This window comes from Scyliorhinus canicula, chromosome 8 (genome assembly GCF_902713615.1).
Source record: "Scyliorhinus canicula chromosome 8, sScyCan1.1, whole genome shotgun sequence".
NCBI classification, from domain to species: Eukaryota; Metazoa; Chordata; class Chondrichthyes; order Carcharhiniformes; family Scyliorhinidae; genus Scyliorhinus; species Scyliorhinus canicula.
The window spans coordinates 11,126,262-11,146,672 of record NC_052153.1 but is presented as its reverse complement, the minus strand read 5'-3'; the positions used below and the strand labels follow the sequence as shown (position 1 = coordinate 11,146,672).

The 20,411-nt window shown below is 47.9% G+C and overlaps 1 protein-coding gene across 5 annotated transcripts in view; it reads left to right on the top strand.

Moving 5' to 3' along the window:
* Positions 1 to 20,411, top strand: part of LOC119970129 (paralemmin-2-like) — a 446,039-nt gene that overhangs the window by 224,004 nt on the left and 201,624 nt on the right. For 4 of the 5 annotated variants that reach the window (XM_038804197.1, XM_038804199.1, XM_038804200.1 and 1 more), the window contains one exon: positions 1,586 to 2,311. In XM_038804197.1, coding sequence (XP_038660125.1) covers positions 1,586 to 2,311 — 726 coding nt within the window. Of the gene's footprint in view, positions 1 to 1,585; positions 2,312 to 5,757; positions 6,016 to 20,411 lie in introns of those variants that run through there. The other variant, XM_038804201.1, reaches the window with a different exon arrangement.

The following is a 20,411-nucleotide window of genomic DNA, read 5'->3' as shown; positions in this document are numbered from 1 at the left end:
CGTGGATCACTAGTCCAAAGGCTGAGCCATCAGCTATTTGCCCTTTGCATTTTCCACTTTCTCTAAACTTGAGCTCATCAAAAACTCCGCTGTTCATGTTTTCATTTACGCCAAGTCCCGTTCATCCATCATCCTCAGCGTTGGACTGGGGTGGGCACAGTAAGAAGTCTTACACCACCAGGTTAAAGTCCATGAGGTTTATTTGGAATCACTAGCTTTCGGAGCGTAGCTCCTTCATCAGGTGACAAGTCTCTCCTGATGAAGGGACTATGCTCTGTAGTCTCCTGCCGCCCTACAAAGGTCTCAGACAGCCAATGATGGCGTAGTTTGCTGCATTCCACAATCGATGGTCATGCCTTCTGCTGCCGAGAGCCAACGTTCTGGAAATCCCTTCCTCGACCTGTTGTTTAAACTGGCAATTCCAAAGTCTAGAAATTTTAAGAAAGTTAAGAAAAAATGTTAGCGAATGAAAAATCTGGGCCGGGAGTTTCCATTTTGTTGCATTTGGGGTTTTTCTCTGTACCAACATCCTCCAGACCTGCACGGAAATTGCAGGATTTTAAGTGCATATTGCATGGTGCACAAGATTTCCACAATCAGGTTTCAAAAGCATTGCGCTATGGAACTGGCTTCACCCACAACTCTGGCCTCCTCCCAAGGTCAAATGAATCACCACGACACGTTTTCGCTGATTGCACCGGTTTGCAGTCTCTGAGTACACTCCAACTAATCAAGCTGGTCCTTTCAGACACGGGGACGCTGGCAGGAGCATTGTAAAACCCTTCAGACAGATTTTATTTTTCAATTTACCAAAAAATTGGTGCCTGTGCATAAATGATGCTGGCAAATGGTTTGGTGTGGGTGATTTTTTTAATGTCACCACTGTCTGTGCGGAGTCTGCACCTTCTCCCCGTGTCTGCGTGGGTTTCCTCCGGGTGCTCCGGTTTCCTCCCACAGCCCAAAGATGTGCAGGTTAGATGGATTGGCCAGGATAAATTGCCCCTTACTATCCAAAGATGTGCATGTTGGGTGGATTGGCCATGATAGAGAACCCCTTAATATCCAAAGATGTGCAGGTTAGGTGGAGTTACAGGGTTACAGGAATAGGGCGGGTGAGTGGGCCTAGGTAGAATGCTCTTTTGGAGGGTTGGTGCAGACTCGATGGGCCGAATGGCCTCCTTCAACACTGTAGGGATTCTATGTTCCACGTGTGTGCCTTCAGCTACTTAGCGATCTGATGCTGATCCAGACGTTTCTTTTCTTTTCTAATCACCCCATCTCAGGTGGATGAATCAAATCCCTCTGTTCCTAATTAGGTCAAGGGATATCCTTTGAAGCAGAAACAATTTTTGTTAAAAATGACGTTCCGAAACACTTGCTCGTGGCAGGTTTTGTGTTCAACAATATGCAAATGAGTTTGAACAGAAACTCAAGTAGAGAAAACGTCTTAAAACCCGTGTAACTTGGGTCGAAATGTGTGGCTGTATTGCGTCCAAGGCGGAAGCTCTGGCCCTAGATTTGTGAGAATGTTTAAGCTAGATGCTTGATTGGTTATGCCTTTGTTTTGTTTTTTTTGCTGTTCCAGCAATGTATGCCATGGAAGTCAACGTACAGAAGGACAAACTAACAGGAGAAACCAAGGTGCTCTCTACAGCTGCCTTCAGCCCTGAGGGAGTTCACCAGCGAGGGGTTAAAGTGTATGATGATGGCAGCAAGGTTGTGTATGAGGTATGTTCTGCGGGTGCAGTGGTGGAGAATGGAGTGCATCACTTGAGCACGTCGGAAGTGGACCAGTTGATACACAGAGCAGGGAGAATAAATGTGAGCGGCAACAAAGGTTTGTCAGAATCACTGACTGTGTCGGAGAGTAGTGCCTCGCCTGACAACTCGAGGAGCCCCGGGGACAGTGGGCATAAGAAAGACATGATCCACAAGGAGGCGAAGCTGGAAATGGTCCCCAAAGCTCATCACCCAGGCCATGCGGGGAAAACAATCTGCCAGATACCAACGGGGGAGGCCCCCAAAGCCAGCGCCGAGCACCCAGTGACAATGATCTTCATGGGCTATCAGAATGTGGAGGACGAGGAGGAAACAAACAAACTGCTGGGCTACGAGGGCGCCATCCAAGCGGAGCTGGTGCTGATCGACGAAGACGATGAGAAGTCACTGCGAGAGAAGACGGTGACGGACATCTCGACAATAGACGGCAACGCAGCCGAACTGGTGGCTGGCAAGTCCATGACGGAAGCTTCCGAGACGCTCTCAGCGGAAGAGAATGAAGGGACAGACACTGGGACAGAGCCAGTCACAGGTACTGACAAGAAAAAGCCTTGTAAGTGCTGTACTGTCATGTGACCGCCTGTCCAGCCTTTCCGGTCACCCTATCTCTTACTGACCTTAACCTCATTTTACTAATCACACTGCCAGTGCTGTGAACTGGGAGGGACTGTCTTGTCTATCCTTCCTTCCTCCATTAGCAATCCTCTCTTTTAAAGCTCAACTAACAACAATGGCATAGCCACCACCCGGGACAACATTACTCTTTACCCCTGAAAACTTTGAGGTTTACATCAGGGTTTACAGCACAGAAACAGGCCACTCGGCCCAACGGGTCCATGTTGGGGTTTATGCTCTGCATGAGACTCCGCCCATCTTACTTCATCCAATCTTCTCTACATTGCCATCTATTCCTTTCTCCCCTATTTATTTATCAAGCCTTCCCTTAAAGGCATCTGTACTGCTTGCCTCAACGGCTCAATGTGGTTGCAAACTCCACATTCTAACCATGCTCTGGGTAGAGATAATTTGTTTAATTTTTTTTATTGGACCTTCCTTGATAAATGAATATGACGTCTGCAGTGTTTAGAGAATTTAGAGAATTGCCATTGAGCGGGATGGAAGAGCGATAGCCGGTTATAAATTGTGGCGAGATACAAGGATAATGTTTGACTTTGCAATCAGCAACATCTGGGATTCTATTCTATCTGTGATCACTTTCCAATTCCAGCGACTGTCGATTTGTGCCCTGTCCGTCATTCGCCTAACTGAAACTTCTTATCCCTGAAGGTCCGATTCATTTTATTCCTCCCGGTTGGAATTTTCCCCCTAAAACTGTTCCGTGCAAAGGAATCCTCAAATTCTTCGAAACGGAAGGTGAAATTCTAAAAATGCATGTTTGTTTCGTGCCCGTTCCTGTCCCCTCACACCTCTGCCATTGATGAAATCAATGTTGACAGGGTGACACAATCGAGCCTGTTTTCGCTGTAACGAAAGCACAGGGTGGAATGAGGGGGGGCAAGTTCCTCCTTCATGTCACTTCCCTCCGTGGCTCAATGGATAAGTGCGTAGCTGGCACAGTGAGATTTGCAGGTCGGGGAGGTGCAGGTATCAATGGCGAATCGGTGCAGAGTTATCCAATGCCAAGCAGCATTGGCACACTGGAGCTCAAAAAGCATTAGCCAGAATTACTATGCCTACTTGCTCTCTCGTGTCTGTCCTGGGAAGTGCTCAGGTGTGTTAGAGGTCACAGATCATAAAATCAACAGTGCAGAAGGAGTGACAGGGTGACACTCAAGTGTGCACCGGCCCTTGGAACGAGCACCCTACTTAAACCCACACCTCCACCCTATCCCCTCAACCCAGTAACCTCAGCTAACCTTTTTGGACACGAAGAGCAATTTAACAGATATAAGGGCTCAGACCCATATGGACATTTCACATGACAAAAACAGGTAATAGTGAGTCAGCAGCCAGTCAGTGGGAGCAAGAATCAGGAGAGGGAGCAGAGAATCCCCACAATGTGGAAGGAGGCCATTTGGCCCATCGGTCTGTACCGAGATTCTGAAAGAGCACCCTACCTAGGCCCAATCCCCAGCCCTAACCCCACCTAACCTTTTGGACACTGAGGAGCAATTTAGCATGGCCAACCCATCTAACCTGCACATCTTTGGACTGTGGGAGGAAACCGGAGCACCCGGAGGAAACCCACACAGACAGGGGGAGAATGTGAAAACTCCACACAGACAGTGACCCGAGGCCGGAATTGAACCCGGGTCCCTGGTGCGGTGAGGCAGCAGTGCTGACCTGGGTATCATTCTTTATCTTGCATCTTACATTATTACACAAAAGGTCAGATTCCCCATGCCTGCCACTGACTGAGTGGGACAAGTAACAGACAATGGCAGTTCAGTCTCGCAAAAGTCCTTAAACTCATGTAGACGTCTATTTGCTATCTTGGCCAGGGATCACAGTTTTAAAACTCCCCAGGTTTTATTAATGTACGGGGGGGGGGAAAAAAGTGTGCTACAAATAAGGGAGCATCATTGTGCATTAATCACACTGGGTACACAAGCAGGCATGAAGAATCCATTCCTAAATCCCTCGGTGCAACAGAAGCATAATTGACATATGCTGCAAATCTGTGTCCATTATCAAAGGAAGCCTGCAGGTAAAATCCCAGGAAAGTGAACATCTTGTTACAATGTCCTTATGGGTAATTACAATACAATTAATACATTCAACAGCACCTTAATAAAAACGCCACAATCTGTCCTATATTTAACCGAGGTTGAATCCTTGTGGGCCACTAGATGGATATCTGTTCTCAGGTACAATACCAGAAAAGTACAAGCTCGAATGTTTTACAAGTTGTACTGTTTAAACGACATTTTCTACAGGCTTTTCTGTCCAATCACATGGCATTTCAGTGTGTTCAGAGACGACAAGCAGAATGAAATGAGGATTGAAGAGTTAGGCTGTAGATTCTCATTCAGCGTGCAATGAGGACTTGAGCAGTGTTATGGCAACTGATTGGGCAGGGTCTTAAGGAGGAAGGGGTTTTCAAATTGACGTAAGAAGATCAGAACTAGGAGCAGGATTAAGGCAAATCAGCCCCTCGAGCCCACTCCGCCATTCAATGCAATCGTGGCTGCCTCACCTGGACCTCGACCCCACTTTCCGGCCCATTCACCATAACCCTTCAACCCATTACTAATTAAAAATCTGTCGACCTCCTTAAATTTGCTCAATATCCCGGCACCCACCGCACTTTGGGGGTCGAGAATTCCACAGATTCACGACCCTCTGAGAGAAGTAATTTCTTCTCATCTCTGTTTTGAATCTGCCACACCTCATCCTGACTTCTCGTGCTACATTGCCCCACGAGAGGAAGCATCCGCTCTACTTCTATTTTGTCAATACCTTTTTTATCATCTTGTATAACCTCAATTAGATCTCCTTTCATTCTACCAATAGGTGACCCGGAAGTAAATTCTGAAGGGGTAGTCACAAGAGCAGACGGCAAAACAAGAGGGGAAAGTAGCTTATGCACAGAGCTCCCTTTATAAAGCACACGTGGTTAAACTGCTCAATAAACTCTCCCACCACAAATCTGTGCCATTGAGGATAGCTGCAGCCCAGTGTAAAGTCATCCAGGATAGTCTTGTAGAAACATTGATATCAAACCGGCTGTTTCCATTGAAGTTGTTGAAATAGAAAGAGATGTCGGACAGCCAGCTTTACGCCCTGGCGCAAAGTAAAAATCATCCCACCAGCCCCCATCCCGCACCCCCAATCATTGCTATCTCAATGAATCCTGGCCGATTTAGAATGGCAGCTACCCGACCATTCTGTGCAAGCTGCCAGACCCTAAAGGGTTTTTTTTTTGCGTTTTCTAAAAGGATAGTCGTTTTCTCAATCGGTGTGTTTTATTTCCCTTTTGGATTACATTTAACGATTTTGTAAATCATACTTTTGCAGGACTTTTGTATTGGCAAGAAGAATTGACACAAAAAAAAAGTCCAATTGGAATCCCCCCGTGCCTTTGTCCAGCAGCCTCCGTTAGGCCAACTGGGTGTGCAGTGCTTTTGCAGTGTGACTCCAGGGGCCCTGGATCAGTGAGAATGGATGGCTAGGCTTACGTGGCTGAGATCCGTGCCTGTGTGGTTGGGATGGTTTTAAGTCCGCTGATATCTGGAACCTTGCACAGTCTGGTTGCCCTCCCCTGCCCCCCGCATCCCCCCCACCCCCCCCCCCCCCCCCCCCCCCAACGGCCCCCTCCCAGTTCACAGCGCCTGGATTACAGAAGCCTTTACTGAGCACAATGGAGGATGAACTAACAGTGAGAAGCGGCCATTGATTTTCTATGATGCCTTTTAGTGACTGTGCCTATTTTCTTTCCTCCCCCACACGAAATGGATTTTCGATTTTATTAAGGTAACCACTGTATTTGAATGTACAATTATACGATATAAAATGGTTGTCGACTGATATATTGTTGAGCAGGTGAGCTTTCCCCCATCTTCACCTCTCTAAAGGTTGTGAATTTCCTACTTTTAAAACACAATCCTGATTCAACTGTATGATTTTTCTTTTCTGGAACATATTTGCATAGCGACTAACATGGTTGTTACATCTACAGGGTGTCTATGGAGTGACCATTTTGTACCTTGTTCTATTGCAGTTTATATGATATTTCTACTTTCTGTTTCTATCCTTTTTTTAAGAAAGCATTATATTCCGGAGCATAACATAGTAACTCTTGCTGTTTCTGAAACTAAAACTTCAACGCGATGTACAGTTGTTTTCCTCTCTGCTCTTTTTACTTTAGTGCCAATACCGAAGAGCTCTTTTACACACACACTCAGCCTTAATGCCAACCGGCCACCCACTGCAGCTCACAGGAACGTCCCACCCTGTTCAATGACACCAACGGGGGGCTGGTTTCTCCGTCCCGCCACGCCAGCTTTCTGGTGCGGCCCGCCGTCGGGATTCTCCGTTTTGCCGGCCGGCCGGTCAATGGGGTTTCCCACTGTGGGGCAGCCCCACGCCGTCGGGAAACCCCCCCCCCCCCCCCCCCCCCCCCCCTCCCGGGCTGCTGGCAAAATGGAGAACCCCGAAGGCGGAGAATTCAGCCCGAGAATTTAACAACAGACACTTATTGCGGGCCGCCACCCCAGCGTCCCCCCCGCCAACTCAAATACTAAACCCCCTGAACACTGCCAGAATTCACACATTCTCAAACTCTGGTTCCTGACGTAAATTGTCCTTTTGAATTGTTTACATTTTTAACACTTTTTCTATTCATGGGACATCATGGGCAATTAAGGCCAGCATTTGTTGCCCATCCCTAATTGCCCTTGAGAGGTTGGTGATGAATTGCTTGCCAGGCCATTTCAGAGAGCAGTTAGAACAAACGGTCATTAATCAACCAAATAGGTTTCTTGTAGAAACCGAGGAGCTTCATAGCTACATTACCAGCTTGGTGATCCAGATGCATTTAATTAATTGGATTCAAGTCTGCTGCAAAGGAAGTTGAACTCATGTCACCAGAGATTTAATCCAGCCCTATTGGACTACCACTCTAGCCAATGCTACCATAGATTTTTGTAATGCAGAACTGAAGGTAACCCTGGAACTCTGAATTCAATATGTACGCACATGTATACGTACACACACTACCAACTTTCTATCTGGGTCCAGAAGTGTTAGTGCAGTCCTTGAGAAAGTTACCACCGAAGCAGTCAAATGACCATCTTCACAAAACCCTTCTGCGTTAATGAGCAACGAAAGCCTCCCGCTGAAAGACACATGACCATCCCCGCCAAAAGCCAAATTTAGAACATCTCGATGAATTTTATCCCAGTCTCTCCCAGGTCAGAATTGGATCTTGTCCAAATTGCTTCCATCAAAATCCATCACCCAGTCTTTGATTTGATGTCGCCAAGAAAAGATATGCATTTCTGGCGCCTAGTTCACGACATCGGAATATCCTGAAACACTTTATAGCCAATTAGCTACTTCTTCTGCGGTGTGGCCGCTGTTGCAAAATGCAGGAAATGCCGTGGCCAATTTTCCCCACAGTAAGCTCCCACAGACAGCAATGTCATAATGATCAGGTATTAGCCAGGACCCGGGGGAGACCTCCCCTCTTGTCTCCAAAGCAATGCCATTGGGAATTTTCACGTCTGCCGCAAAGAGTAAATGGGTCCACAGCTCAATGCTTCAGTCAAAAGAACGCTCCCCCGACCGTGCAGATCCATCTGTACTGCACCGAGCGTGTCGGCCTAGTTTTGGTGCTCAGGTCTCTGCAGTGGCACTTGAACCCACGAGCTTCTGACTTGAAATACTCTGGACAGATGACAAACCTACTGCAACTTTTGATGTTTAAGTTGGCATTGGGAATAATCCCAGTTATTTTAGGAGACCACTGCAAAACGCTTGTGATTCTCCTCTGGGTATCTCCCCCCACTTGGACAAAGCTGAGGGTCCCCTGTTTAATGCTATCAATTTGAAGTGATGTCACTGATTGGCAAGGATTTAACTTCTGGAGAATGTTTTCACTCAGCCCTTATGACTCCAAATGACCAATATTGGCCCACAGCAGACAGCGATGATTGTTCATTAGTTGGCTGCTCTGGTCTTGCTCGAAGGGAAACTATTCTGACACAATTGTCTTGGTCAAGCAATAGAATTTTAAAGGAGGGAAGGAGGCCATTTGATTTATCCTCTCTGGCCCAGCTCTTTGAAGTAGCGATTCAGTCAGTCTTACCCCCGTACTCTTTCCCAATGGCCTTGCAAATATACAAATATATATCTAGTTTCCCTTAGAAAGTCACTAATAAAACTGTTTCGACCACCTTTTCGAACAGTGCATTCCAGATGTGCGCTATGTGATTTCCCTTGCAAATTATGCCTTTGAAAAGAATCAACATGCTCTGGGCTTGAACAATGAAATCTTAACTGGCCGAAATTGGGTTCAAATCTCAACACTGACTGATGTTCACACTTAAAAATAGAAAAGGATGACTGATTAACTGGAGGATTTGTTTTACCTGACACACAAGCACAGCTCTAGTAAGTCAACTAAAGAATGATATCCCTCGAGACTAAAAAGATGAGGGGGGGGGGGTGTTATCCTGAGAAAGGGACTGAATACAAAAGTTGGATTTATCAGGCTCTGTTACGTTGGTGGGAGGCATTGATTATTGAAATATTCTGTTGCAAATAAATATAGTAACTGGCAAGGCACAGGATAACATGACTTTTATCTGTCAGTTCCGATGTGTACATGGAAAGGAATGCCATCAGAGGGAGTATACACATTAGGAGAAATCATAAACAGACATGGATTGACTTCACTTGCTTAACTTAAGACTCATTCCAAATTCCATGCGCGCACATGGATTACCACAAGTGATTTATTTTTGACGAGCCACTAGATTTAAGTCATCTGTCCAATTCTTACGCTAAAAATACAGAGGGCACTTGAAGCCCTGCTCTTTGATCCGCCATCTGTGGTAGGAATATCTTCGTTGAACTGCTTTGAGCTCAAGAGCTTTTCCTATCGCTCCCAAGGGAACCCCTGGACCACTGAAATGGAGAAAGGTACATTCTTTAAATATCTTTTAACTTTTTGATTAAGGATCCCACCGAGCCTGAGGGAACATGTGTTCTTGGCATCACCACGATGCCTTCGTGGAGCTTAGGTTGACTTGCGAGGCACGTTGTGAGGTTGGTCAATTGATTGAAGCACAATGGGGTCACTGTGCCACCCATGTGGCAATGAGGTGTTTGTCAGGTCAATTAAAGCAAAATTTTGATCATATGCTTTGCAAATTGAAATCAAAGGGCCATTAATGCCCAAGGGGGGGGGGGGGGGGGGGGGGGGGGGTTGGTGCAACAGGGCTACCCAACCACCGTTGCCAGCTCAGGTGGCACAGAGGCAGTTTTGAATAGCCCGGGAGAGGGCAACCCCATCTCGAAGTTCCCCCCCTCTCTCACTTAGCCGCTATCGCAACCCCTTGCTCCTTTCAGGCTGAAAGGATTCTGCTTGCCCCTGCCCCTGCCCACCCACCCCCCTCCCTGCCAGCCATCCTTAAGAAGACACATGCCAACTGAGGGGGGAACCCCCTGTGAAAATTGCAATGTGGGACAGGAGGTCGCCGCCGGCAGGAAAGGCTGGAAAATATTGCCCCCTAAGTTTAAGAAGTCTCCACTGAAGGTGCTGACGTTCCTTTAAGGTGCTGACAATGTTTGGGTGTGAGATTACTGGTGGAAATTATACAGAGGTGCCTGGTGCATCAAAATTAATCTCGGCAATTGCGACCAAATCTTTTAAAACTCAAGATCCCTAGATTTTAGATGCGAAATATTTACCACATGCAATGTGCTTACTCACCAGGCAATGATGTTTGGAGTTTGTGTTGCTTTGATATTTTTAGATGATAAGTTGACAGTTAGAACCAGAGTGTATGAGATGGTCCCGGAGTTTGCTTAAGTAACCTGGTTCAATATCCTCAAGCTACAATATCTGAAAGACCTAAAAGCATCCTAAAAAGCATTTAATTGGGAAATCTGGGTATAGAGGGATAGGGGCCAAATGTGGGCAATTGAGACTAGCTTAGTGCAAAAACTGGGCAGCATGGACAAGTTGGGCCGAAGGGCCTGCTTCCTGCTGTAAATATTTATGGCTCTATGACCCGTGGCCCCGTATCTTCGTAGAATATTTTTTTAATATAAATTTAGAGTACCCAATAAATTTTTTCCAATTAAGGGGAAATTTAGCGTGGCCAATCCACCTACCCTGCACATCTTTGGGTTGTGGGGGTGAAACCCACGCAGACACGGGGAGAATGTGCAAACTCTACACAGACAGTGACCCAGAGCCGGGATCGAACCTGGGACCTCGGCGCCGTGAGGCAACAGGGCTAACCCACTGCGTCGCTATGCTGCCCTCTTCTTAGAATATGATAAGAAAGATTCATCAGTCAAAAAGTAAACATTGGTTGAGATGGTATCAGCGAGTTGATGGGAGGGAGAGGAGGGTTTCATTTCAACGGCACCTTTAATATAATGAGCACTTCTAACACTGCCACACACAGCTGTGCTTGGCATGAACCACACTACCCTACCTCATTCAGTTAAAATGAACATTACAGTCAACAAACAGAAACCTATGGTCAAATGCCTGAAAGGTCGAGGATCACTTGCAGAGCCAAGACACATCAGAGCCCAACACAATTTAGTAAAACCGGAGCGAGTCTTGATTTTCCACAATTGACTAACATTTACTTAGCCAGGAGTAGGGCAACAGGCATAGAAGTGAATGGACATCGACCCTAAGTTCCTGCACTACAGAAGTCAGTGCACTTCAACGCACTCCATTGGCTGCAAAGTGTTTTGGGATGACCCACGGTCGCGTAAGGCGCCACATCAATGCAAGTCCTTTCTTTTTAAGATTGGGGGATATTCCGCGGTTTTATTCATAATCAGGTTTGGATCTTTTGCGTTGAGTGACATTATTTTACCCTAATCACCCACGGCCGTGAAATTATCGGCATCAGTGCACAACAAGCCTTGCTCCCGACCTCCATTTCCTCCTCAATTCTGCTGCCGAAGCCTTGACGATTAACTGCCTCGTTGCATCATTTTCCTGTGCCAGGGGCTTTACTGTCACCGGCATGTACGACATCAGTATCAGGTGCGGGTCCTTCAGGATTTTATGCGGAGAACCAAGGGGGCTTTAGTCGGTGGGATTTATTACGTAGAGATCGGGGGGTGGGGGGGGGGGGCTAAAGCAGTAGATTATGCGTTAGGTGGAGGTCAAGTGATAATGGACAGGGCTGGGGCAGTAGTTAGTGCAGTGAAGGGTAGTGTAGGCGGAGCTAATGCTGTAGCAGGCGGGGCCAGAGCTGTAGTGGTGGGGCTACCGTGGGTGGAGCTGACGGCACAATTTGTGGAGCTATAGCTGCAGCTGCCATGCTTTTCAGGATAGTTCAAGTTTTGTTGTTCATATCGTTAAAATATCAGACCCTTTATTTAATGACAGAAGTCTGGTAAACACGTATTTAAGTCCTTATTTATTTGCTAGCGTGATTTATCGCTATTTCACAAAGGCCCAACCTCAAATAAAAGCCATTAATTTGGACCCAACTGGAAACAGAAAGAGTCTTCAGCCTCTCAGACCAATACAAGGTTACATTTAATAAAAAATTGACAAAAGACTTGCATTTTTATAGCACCTTTCACAACCTCAGGACATCCCAAAAGACTTTTCAGCCGGTGAAGGACTTTTGAAATGTTATGACAATTGTAAGGCAGGAAACATGGCAGCCAATTTGCACACAGCAAACTCACACAAACTGGAATAGTTTGTTTTAGTGATGTTGATTGAGGGATGAATGTTGACCGAGACAATGGGGAAAACTCCCCTATTCTTCTTTGAAATAGTGTCATGGGATCGCTTAAGTCCACCTAAGAGGGCCTCGATTTAGCGTTGTATCCAAAAAAAAACGACACCTCTGGCAGTGCAGCACTCTCTCAGTACTGCACTGGGAGTGTCGTCCGAGATTATAATCTAGCTGGGTTGGGGACGTTTGTCAGTGGTACCATGTCAAGATAGGACAGAGCAGGAGGCCAGTAAGCTCAACCAAGGAAACAGTGGAGGTTCTGGACTGGGAAATGGCATCAGACACTCAGGGCAACTGTCCCTTGATCGCGTTCCATTGACTCCCGCTGCCTAGGTCCGATGTGTACATGTCAGGTGAAAACAGGACTGGGCTCATCTGCGATGGCTGGAATAGTGCACCTTAACTCACCGATGCAGCCCACCCCTGAACAAAGGCAATTTGGCCAGCGATCGCAAGGCAGCTGACGGAGAGAATAGGAGGAAACGGAAATGAAGGTCAGGGTCTTCTCAAGTCACTGAGAAGCAAACATGCCCTCGCCATGCACTATTCCATCTCCTTATGGATAATATCGAAAGTAAACTTCGCACCAATATACGGCAAATCCATTTAACTCACACAGTTTGTTCAACCAGTAATCAGCACAACCTAGATTCCTTCGACAAGAAAAAACAAGTACTTTACATGGCCCGACATATAGGGTAGCTTTGAGATCAATAGTCAGCCTAATGGGATACCATCTGCTCATATTGTAAGAACGTAAGAAATAGGAGCAGAAGTAGACCGTTCGGCCCCTCGAGCCTGCGCTGCCTTTCAATATGATCACGGCTGATCTCCAGCCTTGACTCCAGTTTTCCTGCCCACCCCCCGTATCCCTCAATTCCCTAAAAGATCAAAATCTGTCCAATCCCGGCCAGCCAACAAGCTAGCAGAACATACGCTAATCGTATCTGACTGTCTCCTCCCTTTATATCATCTGACATACAATTTGGGACCCCAGGGGGCATGGTGGCGCAGTGGTTAGCGCTGCTGCCTTGGGGCGCTGAGGACCCGGGCGCGATCCCGGCCCCGGGTCACTGTCCGCTTGAAAGGTCGGTGCAGACCCGGCGGGCCGAATGGCCTCCTCGCACATTCTCCCCGTGCTGGTGTGGATCTCACCCCCACAACCCAAAGATGTGCGGGGTAAGTGGATTGGCCATGCTGAATTGGCCCTGAATTGGAGAAAATGAATTGGATACTCTAAACTTAAAATAAATACAATCTGGGACCCCCACGACTAATGATACACAGCAAAACTAGAACACAAAAAATCGTTTACCTGAGGATTTACGTACTGAAGTTAGCTCCAAGGAAACCTTTAAGATGTAAATTGTCGGGTAAACGATTTAAGACCTGTAAGCAAATTAAACCACTGGTGCCCTCACGAGGGGTGGGGAAGGGGGAGAAAGATTGATTGGGGGAGGAAAGCAATCACTCACTGTGGCTTCATTAACAAGTGCTATGTCCAGACAAATGTAAAAGAGCTCGGTGATTGGGAATAGTGCTGTGCTAACCCTGGAAAGGACTTTGCTGCATTTTCTGCTGTATTCTGTAACCTGAAGTTTACTTGGACTGTACTGTTCTGAGATTCTGCCACTGGCCAAGCTGTAACCTGAACTTGCTCTTCTGTACAGAATTAATATGAATAAATTGGCTCTCCACAATGTCTACACAAGACAGTCTCTGCTACTTTTCTTTCTAACTCTCACCTTACCAGGCACTCCAGACCCTATAAAAGGAGGGGCGCGTCACTCTGATATCACGGCTGTCACTAAAAGGTTACTAACCTCCTTAACTTCCACTCTGGCACTCGCATCTGTCGACCATTTCTATCACAGTAACAGCCTGTTTTACTTGGGTTTGCGGGATGCTGGTTTGTGTGGAATCTATTCAAGGAAAGCGAAGAGCGGGTCATTAAAAAGGGAGAATGTTGCACCTTTTACAACTTGAATGTTGCACCTTTTACAACTTCAGATTGCCCCCAAGAAATTAACACCCAACGAAGAACAGTTTCAGTTGTAATGTAGCAGTCAATTTGCATACAATCAGGTGTCACAAATAGCAATGTGATAATGACCAGATAATCTGGTTGGTCAAGGACATCAAGAAGAAATCCCCTGCTCCTCCAGTGCGAGGGGATCCTTTGCAACTACCCGAGAGAGATGAAGGGGCCAAGGTTTACGTCACACCCGAAAGACGGCACCTCGGATAGGTCGGCCCTCCTTCAGTACTGCACTGATCGACCAGCCGAGATAGAGTCATAAAATCCCTCCAGTGCAGGAGGCCATTCGGCCCACCGGGTCTGCACCGACCCTTCAAATGAGCACCTCACTCATGTCCGCCCGCCCCACCCTGCCCTATCCCTGCAACCCAATAACCAAACCTGCACATCCCTGGACACTAAGCGGCAATTTATCCTGGCCAATCCAACTCCCCGTACACCTTTGGTCAGTGAGAGGAAACCGGAGCACCCGGAAAAAACCAACGCAGACATGGGGAGAACGTGCAAACTCCACACAAACAGTCATCCGAGGCAGGAATTGAACCCGGGTCCCTGCCGCTGTGAGGCAGCAGTGCTAACCACTGTGCCACCGTGCCGCCCCAAGCCAAAGAGTCATTACGGCACAGAAGAAGGCCACTCAGACCATCGAGGCCAGGCTGGCTCTCTGTAGAGCATTCAAGTCATTTGGGGCCTCACGGTAGCATGGTGGTTAGCATCAATGCTTCACAGCTCCAGGGTCCCAGGTTCGATTCCCGGCTGGGTCGCTGTCTGTGTGGAGTCTGCACGTCCTCCCCGTTTGTGCGTGGGTTTCCTCCGGGTGCTCCGGTTTCCTCCCACAGTCCAAAGATGTGCGGGTTAGGTGGATTGGCCATGCTAAATTGCCCGTAGTGTAAGGTTAATGGGGGGATTGTTGGGTTACGGGTATACGGGTTACGTGGGTTTAAGTAGGGTGATCTTTGCTCGGCACATCGAGGGCCGAAGGGCCTGTTCTGTGCTGTACTGTTCTATGTTCTATGTTCTAAATCAGCAACATTCCATCTATTCCCGCAGCCCGACAAGCTTATTTCCTTCAAATGCCTCAAACCCACGGCCTTCTGACTCAGAGGTGTGGCCGATTGAGACACAGTTGCCAGAACACTGGCCTCACATTGTTATTGCGGCAGGTCCAAGTTCTTTAATTTAACGCCCACCGAACAGCCAGGGTGGGGTCCCGCAGCATGAGCTACCTCATGCTCAAATAGAAGCATCTCACATCAGGAATGAAAGGCTGGGGGGGGGTGGTTGGAGAGCGGGGGTATGGGGGAGGGGTGCTACAGTGAAGGGTCCAAATTGGCAATAGTAAATATGCAGAACATAAGGGTTAGGAGCGGGAGCAGGCCATTCAGCCCATTGAGCCTGCTCCACCATTCAATAAGATCAAGGCTGATGTAATTTTAAGCTCAACTCCAGATTCCTGCCGACCTCCAATAACCTTTCACCTCTCTCGCTTATCAAGAATCTATCTACTTCTGCCTGAAAGATATTCGAAGACTCCGCCTCCGCCACCTTTTCAGGAAGAGAGTTCCAAAGCCTCACAACGTTCTGAGAGATTTTTTTTTCCCCATTTCTGTCTGAAATGGGAGACCCTGGCCCAGATTCTCCGAAGCTGAGGCTAAGTGCGGAGGATCTGTGGAAAAAATCGGCGGCGCCCCCTCACCGATGCTGCGACCGGTGAGTGACTAGCAGCCGCATCATGTAAAACGCCCGGCATCCACAAAATAAATGGCCGGAGGATTACCGGGATATTGACCGCGCATGCACATGGTGACCGCCTGCAGCGGTCGCGCCGTACAACATGGCGCCAGCCAGCCGCAGACCCGACCTGTCAGATAGTGCCCCCCTGTCCACCCCCCACCAGTGCCCCCCGCCCTCGCCAAAGCCCCCCCACCCCCCCCAGCCAGCAGCACAGCTCCCGCCCGACTATGGCGCCACTTGACACAGTCCGCAGCCGCCACACCTCGTTCCCGCACGGCTGGGACCACACGTCCCCCACCGCCGTCATGAACGCGGCCCATCAGGGGCAGAGCATCGGGGGAGGGCCTTCAGGAGACGTCCTGAGGTCGTCTGAACGGCACGCAGCGTGCGCCGCGATGACGCTGTTTCGGGGGAGCGGAGCATGCGCAACCTGCGTAAAACAGGCGCCGGCCCCGATTCCATCGTAGAAATGAATTCTCCGCCCGATCGCCGATTGCGAAATCGGCGTTGGGAAACAGAGAATCTCGTCCAGTGATTTCTAGATTCTCCCACAAGGGGAAACAACCTCTCCACCGTGTCGGTACCCCTCAGGATCTTATATGTTTCAATCACTTTTCCTCTTGCTCTTCGAAACTCCAGTGAATACAAGCTTCACCTGTTCAACCTTTCCTCATAAGACAACCCGCATTTATCCAGGCATTAATCCAGTAAACCTTCTCTCAACTGTTTCCAACACATTTACATCTTTGCTTAGATAAGGAGACCATTACTGTGCATAGTGCTCCAGATGCGTTCTCACCAATGCCCTGTACAACTGAAGCAAAACCTCCCTACCCTTGTATTCAATCCTCCTTGCAATAAATGAGAACGTTCTGTAAGTTTTGCTAATTACTTGCTGCACCTACGTGCTAACCTTTTGCGGCTCATGCATTAGGGCACCTGGATCCCTCTGCAATCTCAGAGCGTTACATCTGTCCCGAAAGTCACTCGATATCCTTGCGGCTTCCACAAGGAACCAGGAAAATGAGTGGTTGCTGGAGGGGGGGGTGAAAAAAAATGAAGGGAGATCCAAATAAGTAAAATAGCAAACAATTAACAGCCCAGAAACAGGCCATTCAGCCCATCAGATCTACGTGAATGTGTCGGCCTCATCCCACGCTCCTTCACCCAACCCATCGGCATAAGTAGAAATGAAGAAAACAGGTAAAATCCAAAGGACTATATTTAAAATAACTTCATTCTCATTTTCAGCAGCAAGGTCATGATAGAAATTAAACATAGTTTTTAATTGAGGAATAGGGCAGCGCAACAATTATATTACTGGATTAATGATCCAGAGATATGATTTCAAATATCTCCGTGGCAGCTGGGAAATTTAAAATGAGCTAATTAAAAGAGAAGCTACTGTCAGTAATGAGGGCCCTGAAAAGCCAGCAGATTGTTGCAATAACCCACCTAGTTCACTAATATCCTTTCGGGAGAGAAATCTGTCGGCCTTACCCTGTCTGGCCTTTGTGCTGCTCCAGACCCACGGCAATGTGCTTGACTCCATTCAAGGAGGCAGCTCAACCCCCCCCCCCACCGCCTGAATAGCAATTTGGAATGGGCAACAAATTCAGACGATATCAACAATCCCATGAAAGTAGGGGCATTGGGGTACCGGGGGCTAATGTCTGTCAGCGAGCACAAGGGTGATGGGCGGGCAGAACTTGGTGTGCGAGAGAATAGAGGAGCTAGGTGTTTGGGGTAAACTGGGATTTGCAGATGCAGGATGATGGGAGGTTGGAAGGTGGGTTATTAGAAGTGTCACGTCTGGAGATGATAAAGGCTTTTTCAAAGATGAGTTGAGGTGGGGGGGGGACCAGCAACGTTTGAAGTTCAGAAGCTCAGCTTGGGTTTGAATGAGATGCTGGTGTTGCAAACAACCTGGTTCAGCTTAATATGGTGGCCAGAGAGAGAGAGAGAGAGAGATTGAGTGGGTCGGGTGGCTCATGGCAAAAGGAAAATTCACTGGGCTGCATTTCATGGGTTGGAGCTCAGCAAGAGAGGAAGTCCTGCCTCAGGGAGCCGCCAGCCCAACACCGACAGCGCCAAGAACTCAGTAGTGGCCACTGCCGGGACTGCAACCAGTCCCAAGAAGAAGATCCAATGGATCTCGCCGTTAGGTAGGCCGGGGGATATTGGACGGGGAGGGCTTGGCCAGTTTAGGGAGCGGGAGGGTGGAAGGCTGTGTTTTGGAGAGCAGGCGGGTGAGAAGGATTGGATTGGATTTGTTTATTGTCACGTGTACCGAGGTACAGTGAAAAGTATTTTTCTGCAAGCAGCTCAACAGATCATTAGAAAAGGGAATTAAACAAAATTGAAGAAAATACAAGCAAATACATGAGAATACATAATAGGGCAACACAAGATATACAATGTAACAATATACAATGGAACTACCTTCGGGTGGCTGTTCGAATGCACAATGGCACTCCCCAAAGATACTTCCACCCCCACCCCCACCCCCACCCCCCCACCTCCTTCCTTCCCTCATCCTCCTGCCTGCCCTCCTCAGCCATGTTGTGGTGTGGGCAGTATATGGAGTCAATTCACTTGTTAACAAGCTCAATTGACCCTTAATATATTTACATCTGTCGCACAGGCTGCTGATGTCAGCACCTGCCCACTCGGCCACCTAGTGTTTTATGAGGGTGAGCTTGGGGTGCGGTGTGGAGGGTGGGGGGGGGGGGGGGGGGGGGCAGTGGTGGAGTGGGCATCTGCCCGGCACCTGTTCTAATTTACATGCCGAAAAACACGCTCGACGGGGGCGTGTTAAATCCAGGCCACTGACCTCCTAATGTTTGAGTGTAGGAAATTGACTGAATTTACTGAAATACTACATTGCGTCACCAAATTCAGCCGTGTCGTTTAGGCTCCTGGGGTCCACGCACAAGCAGCAATAGAATAGCTGGAAACATCCCAGAGAAGGTGGAGGACGAGGTGGTGGGCACCACAAATAAAACATGTGCATCGATAAAATAACATAATTATTTGGAAATATGAATCAATAAAGCAAACAGTGTTTGAATCTCCCAAGGAGTCAAATTTCATAGAATTTACAGTGCAGAAGGAGGCCATTCGGCCCATCGAGTCTGCACCGGCTCCCTGAAAGAGCACCCTACCCAAGCTCACACCTCCGCCCCATCCCCATAACCCAGTAACCCCACCCAACACTAAGGGCAATTTTGGACACTAAGGGCAATTTATCATGGCCAATCCACCTAACCTGCACATCTTTGGACTGTGGGAGGAAACCGGAGCACCCGGAGGAAACCCTCGCACACATGGGGAGAACGTGCAGACTCCACACAGACAGTGACCCAGCAGGGAATCAAACCTGGGACACTGGAGCTGTGAAGCAATTGTGCTAACCACTATGCTACCGTGCTGCCCTTAATGAACTTGTAATAATGGATGGCCGTACACCGTGATCGTTTGGGAAAGTACCAGATGTCAAGAAGTATTGTGGAAATTTGATTTTACATTTTTAGCATTTAAATCAACTCTCATCCCAGTTTTCCATGGTTTAGCCATCAACTCCATGAGCAGGCAGATAACCCATTCCCAAGCTTCCACCCATCCCCAAGACATCTGGATACAAGCCACCCTCTCAACACCAAGTATTCCATCTTCACCTATCGCTGCCCCCCCCCTATCCAGCCCTCACCGCTCCACGTCCCCCCCCCCCCCCCCCCCCCGCCCCACTACAGTATAAATCTGACCCCATTTCCACTTCTCTCCAGCTTTGACAAGGAGTCATCCAGATTTGAAACGTTCGCTCCCTTCTCTCTCCACAGACGCTGCCAGACCTGCTGAGGTTGGCCAGTGTTTTCAGGTTTTGTTTCAGATTCCAGCATCCGCAGTAATTTGCTTCTAACAAGTATTCCATCATGTGTTAGTGAAAATCGCACATCACACGGTCAATAATTGAGGCAATTACTCACTGACTATCAAGCAAAAATGCATCCGTGTAATCCTGTCCAATTATAAGACGATACCGGGGAATCATATATTATAAATATTGATTACTCCGGAGTGCAAATCAGAAGGGATGTACAGTCGAATCCTTAAGGAAAGAGAAGAAATTGGTTAGACTCTTCCAGGGAATTCTGTATATACAATGGCTGTACTGGAAGAGTGGATTGCAATCTACATTCAAAAAAAAGTGAGTTACTAACTTAGGAAAGGAAGACTGATGTGCCCCGTGGTGGGAGCAACAGTTTGCTCATTCATGTTTGGTGAGGCATTAGTTGGCCTCTTAAGGGCCCCAGTAGATGGCAAGGTTAGAAGGCCACCCATGACAGAAAGAAAGCAGGGTCCCCACCCATTATCCTCCCACCTGATCAAATGCCCCCGCCACCAAACTCGCCATGGTCTGGGTATAAGATTCTGTCCCATGTCCCAGCATC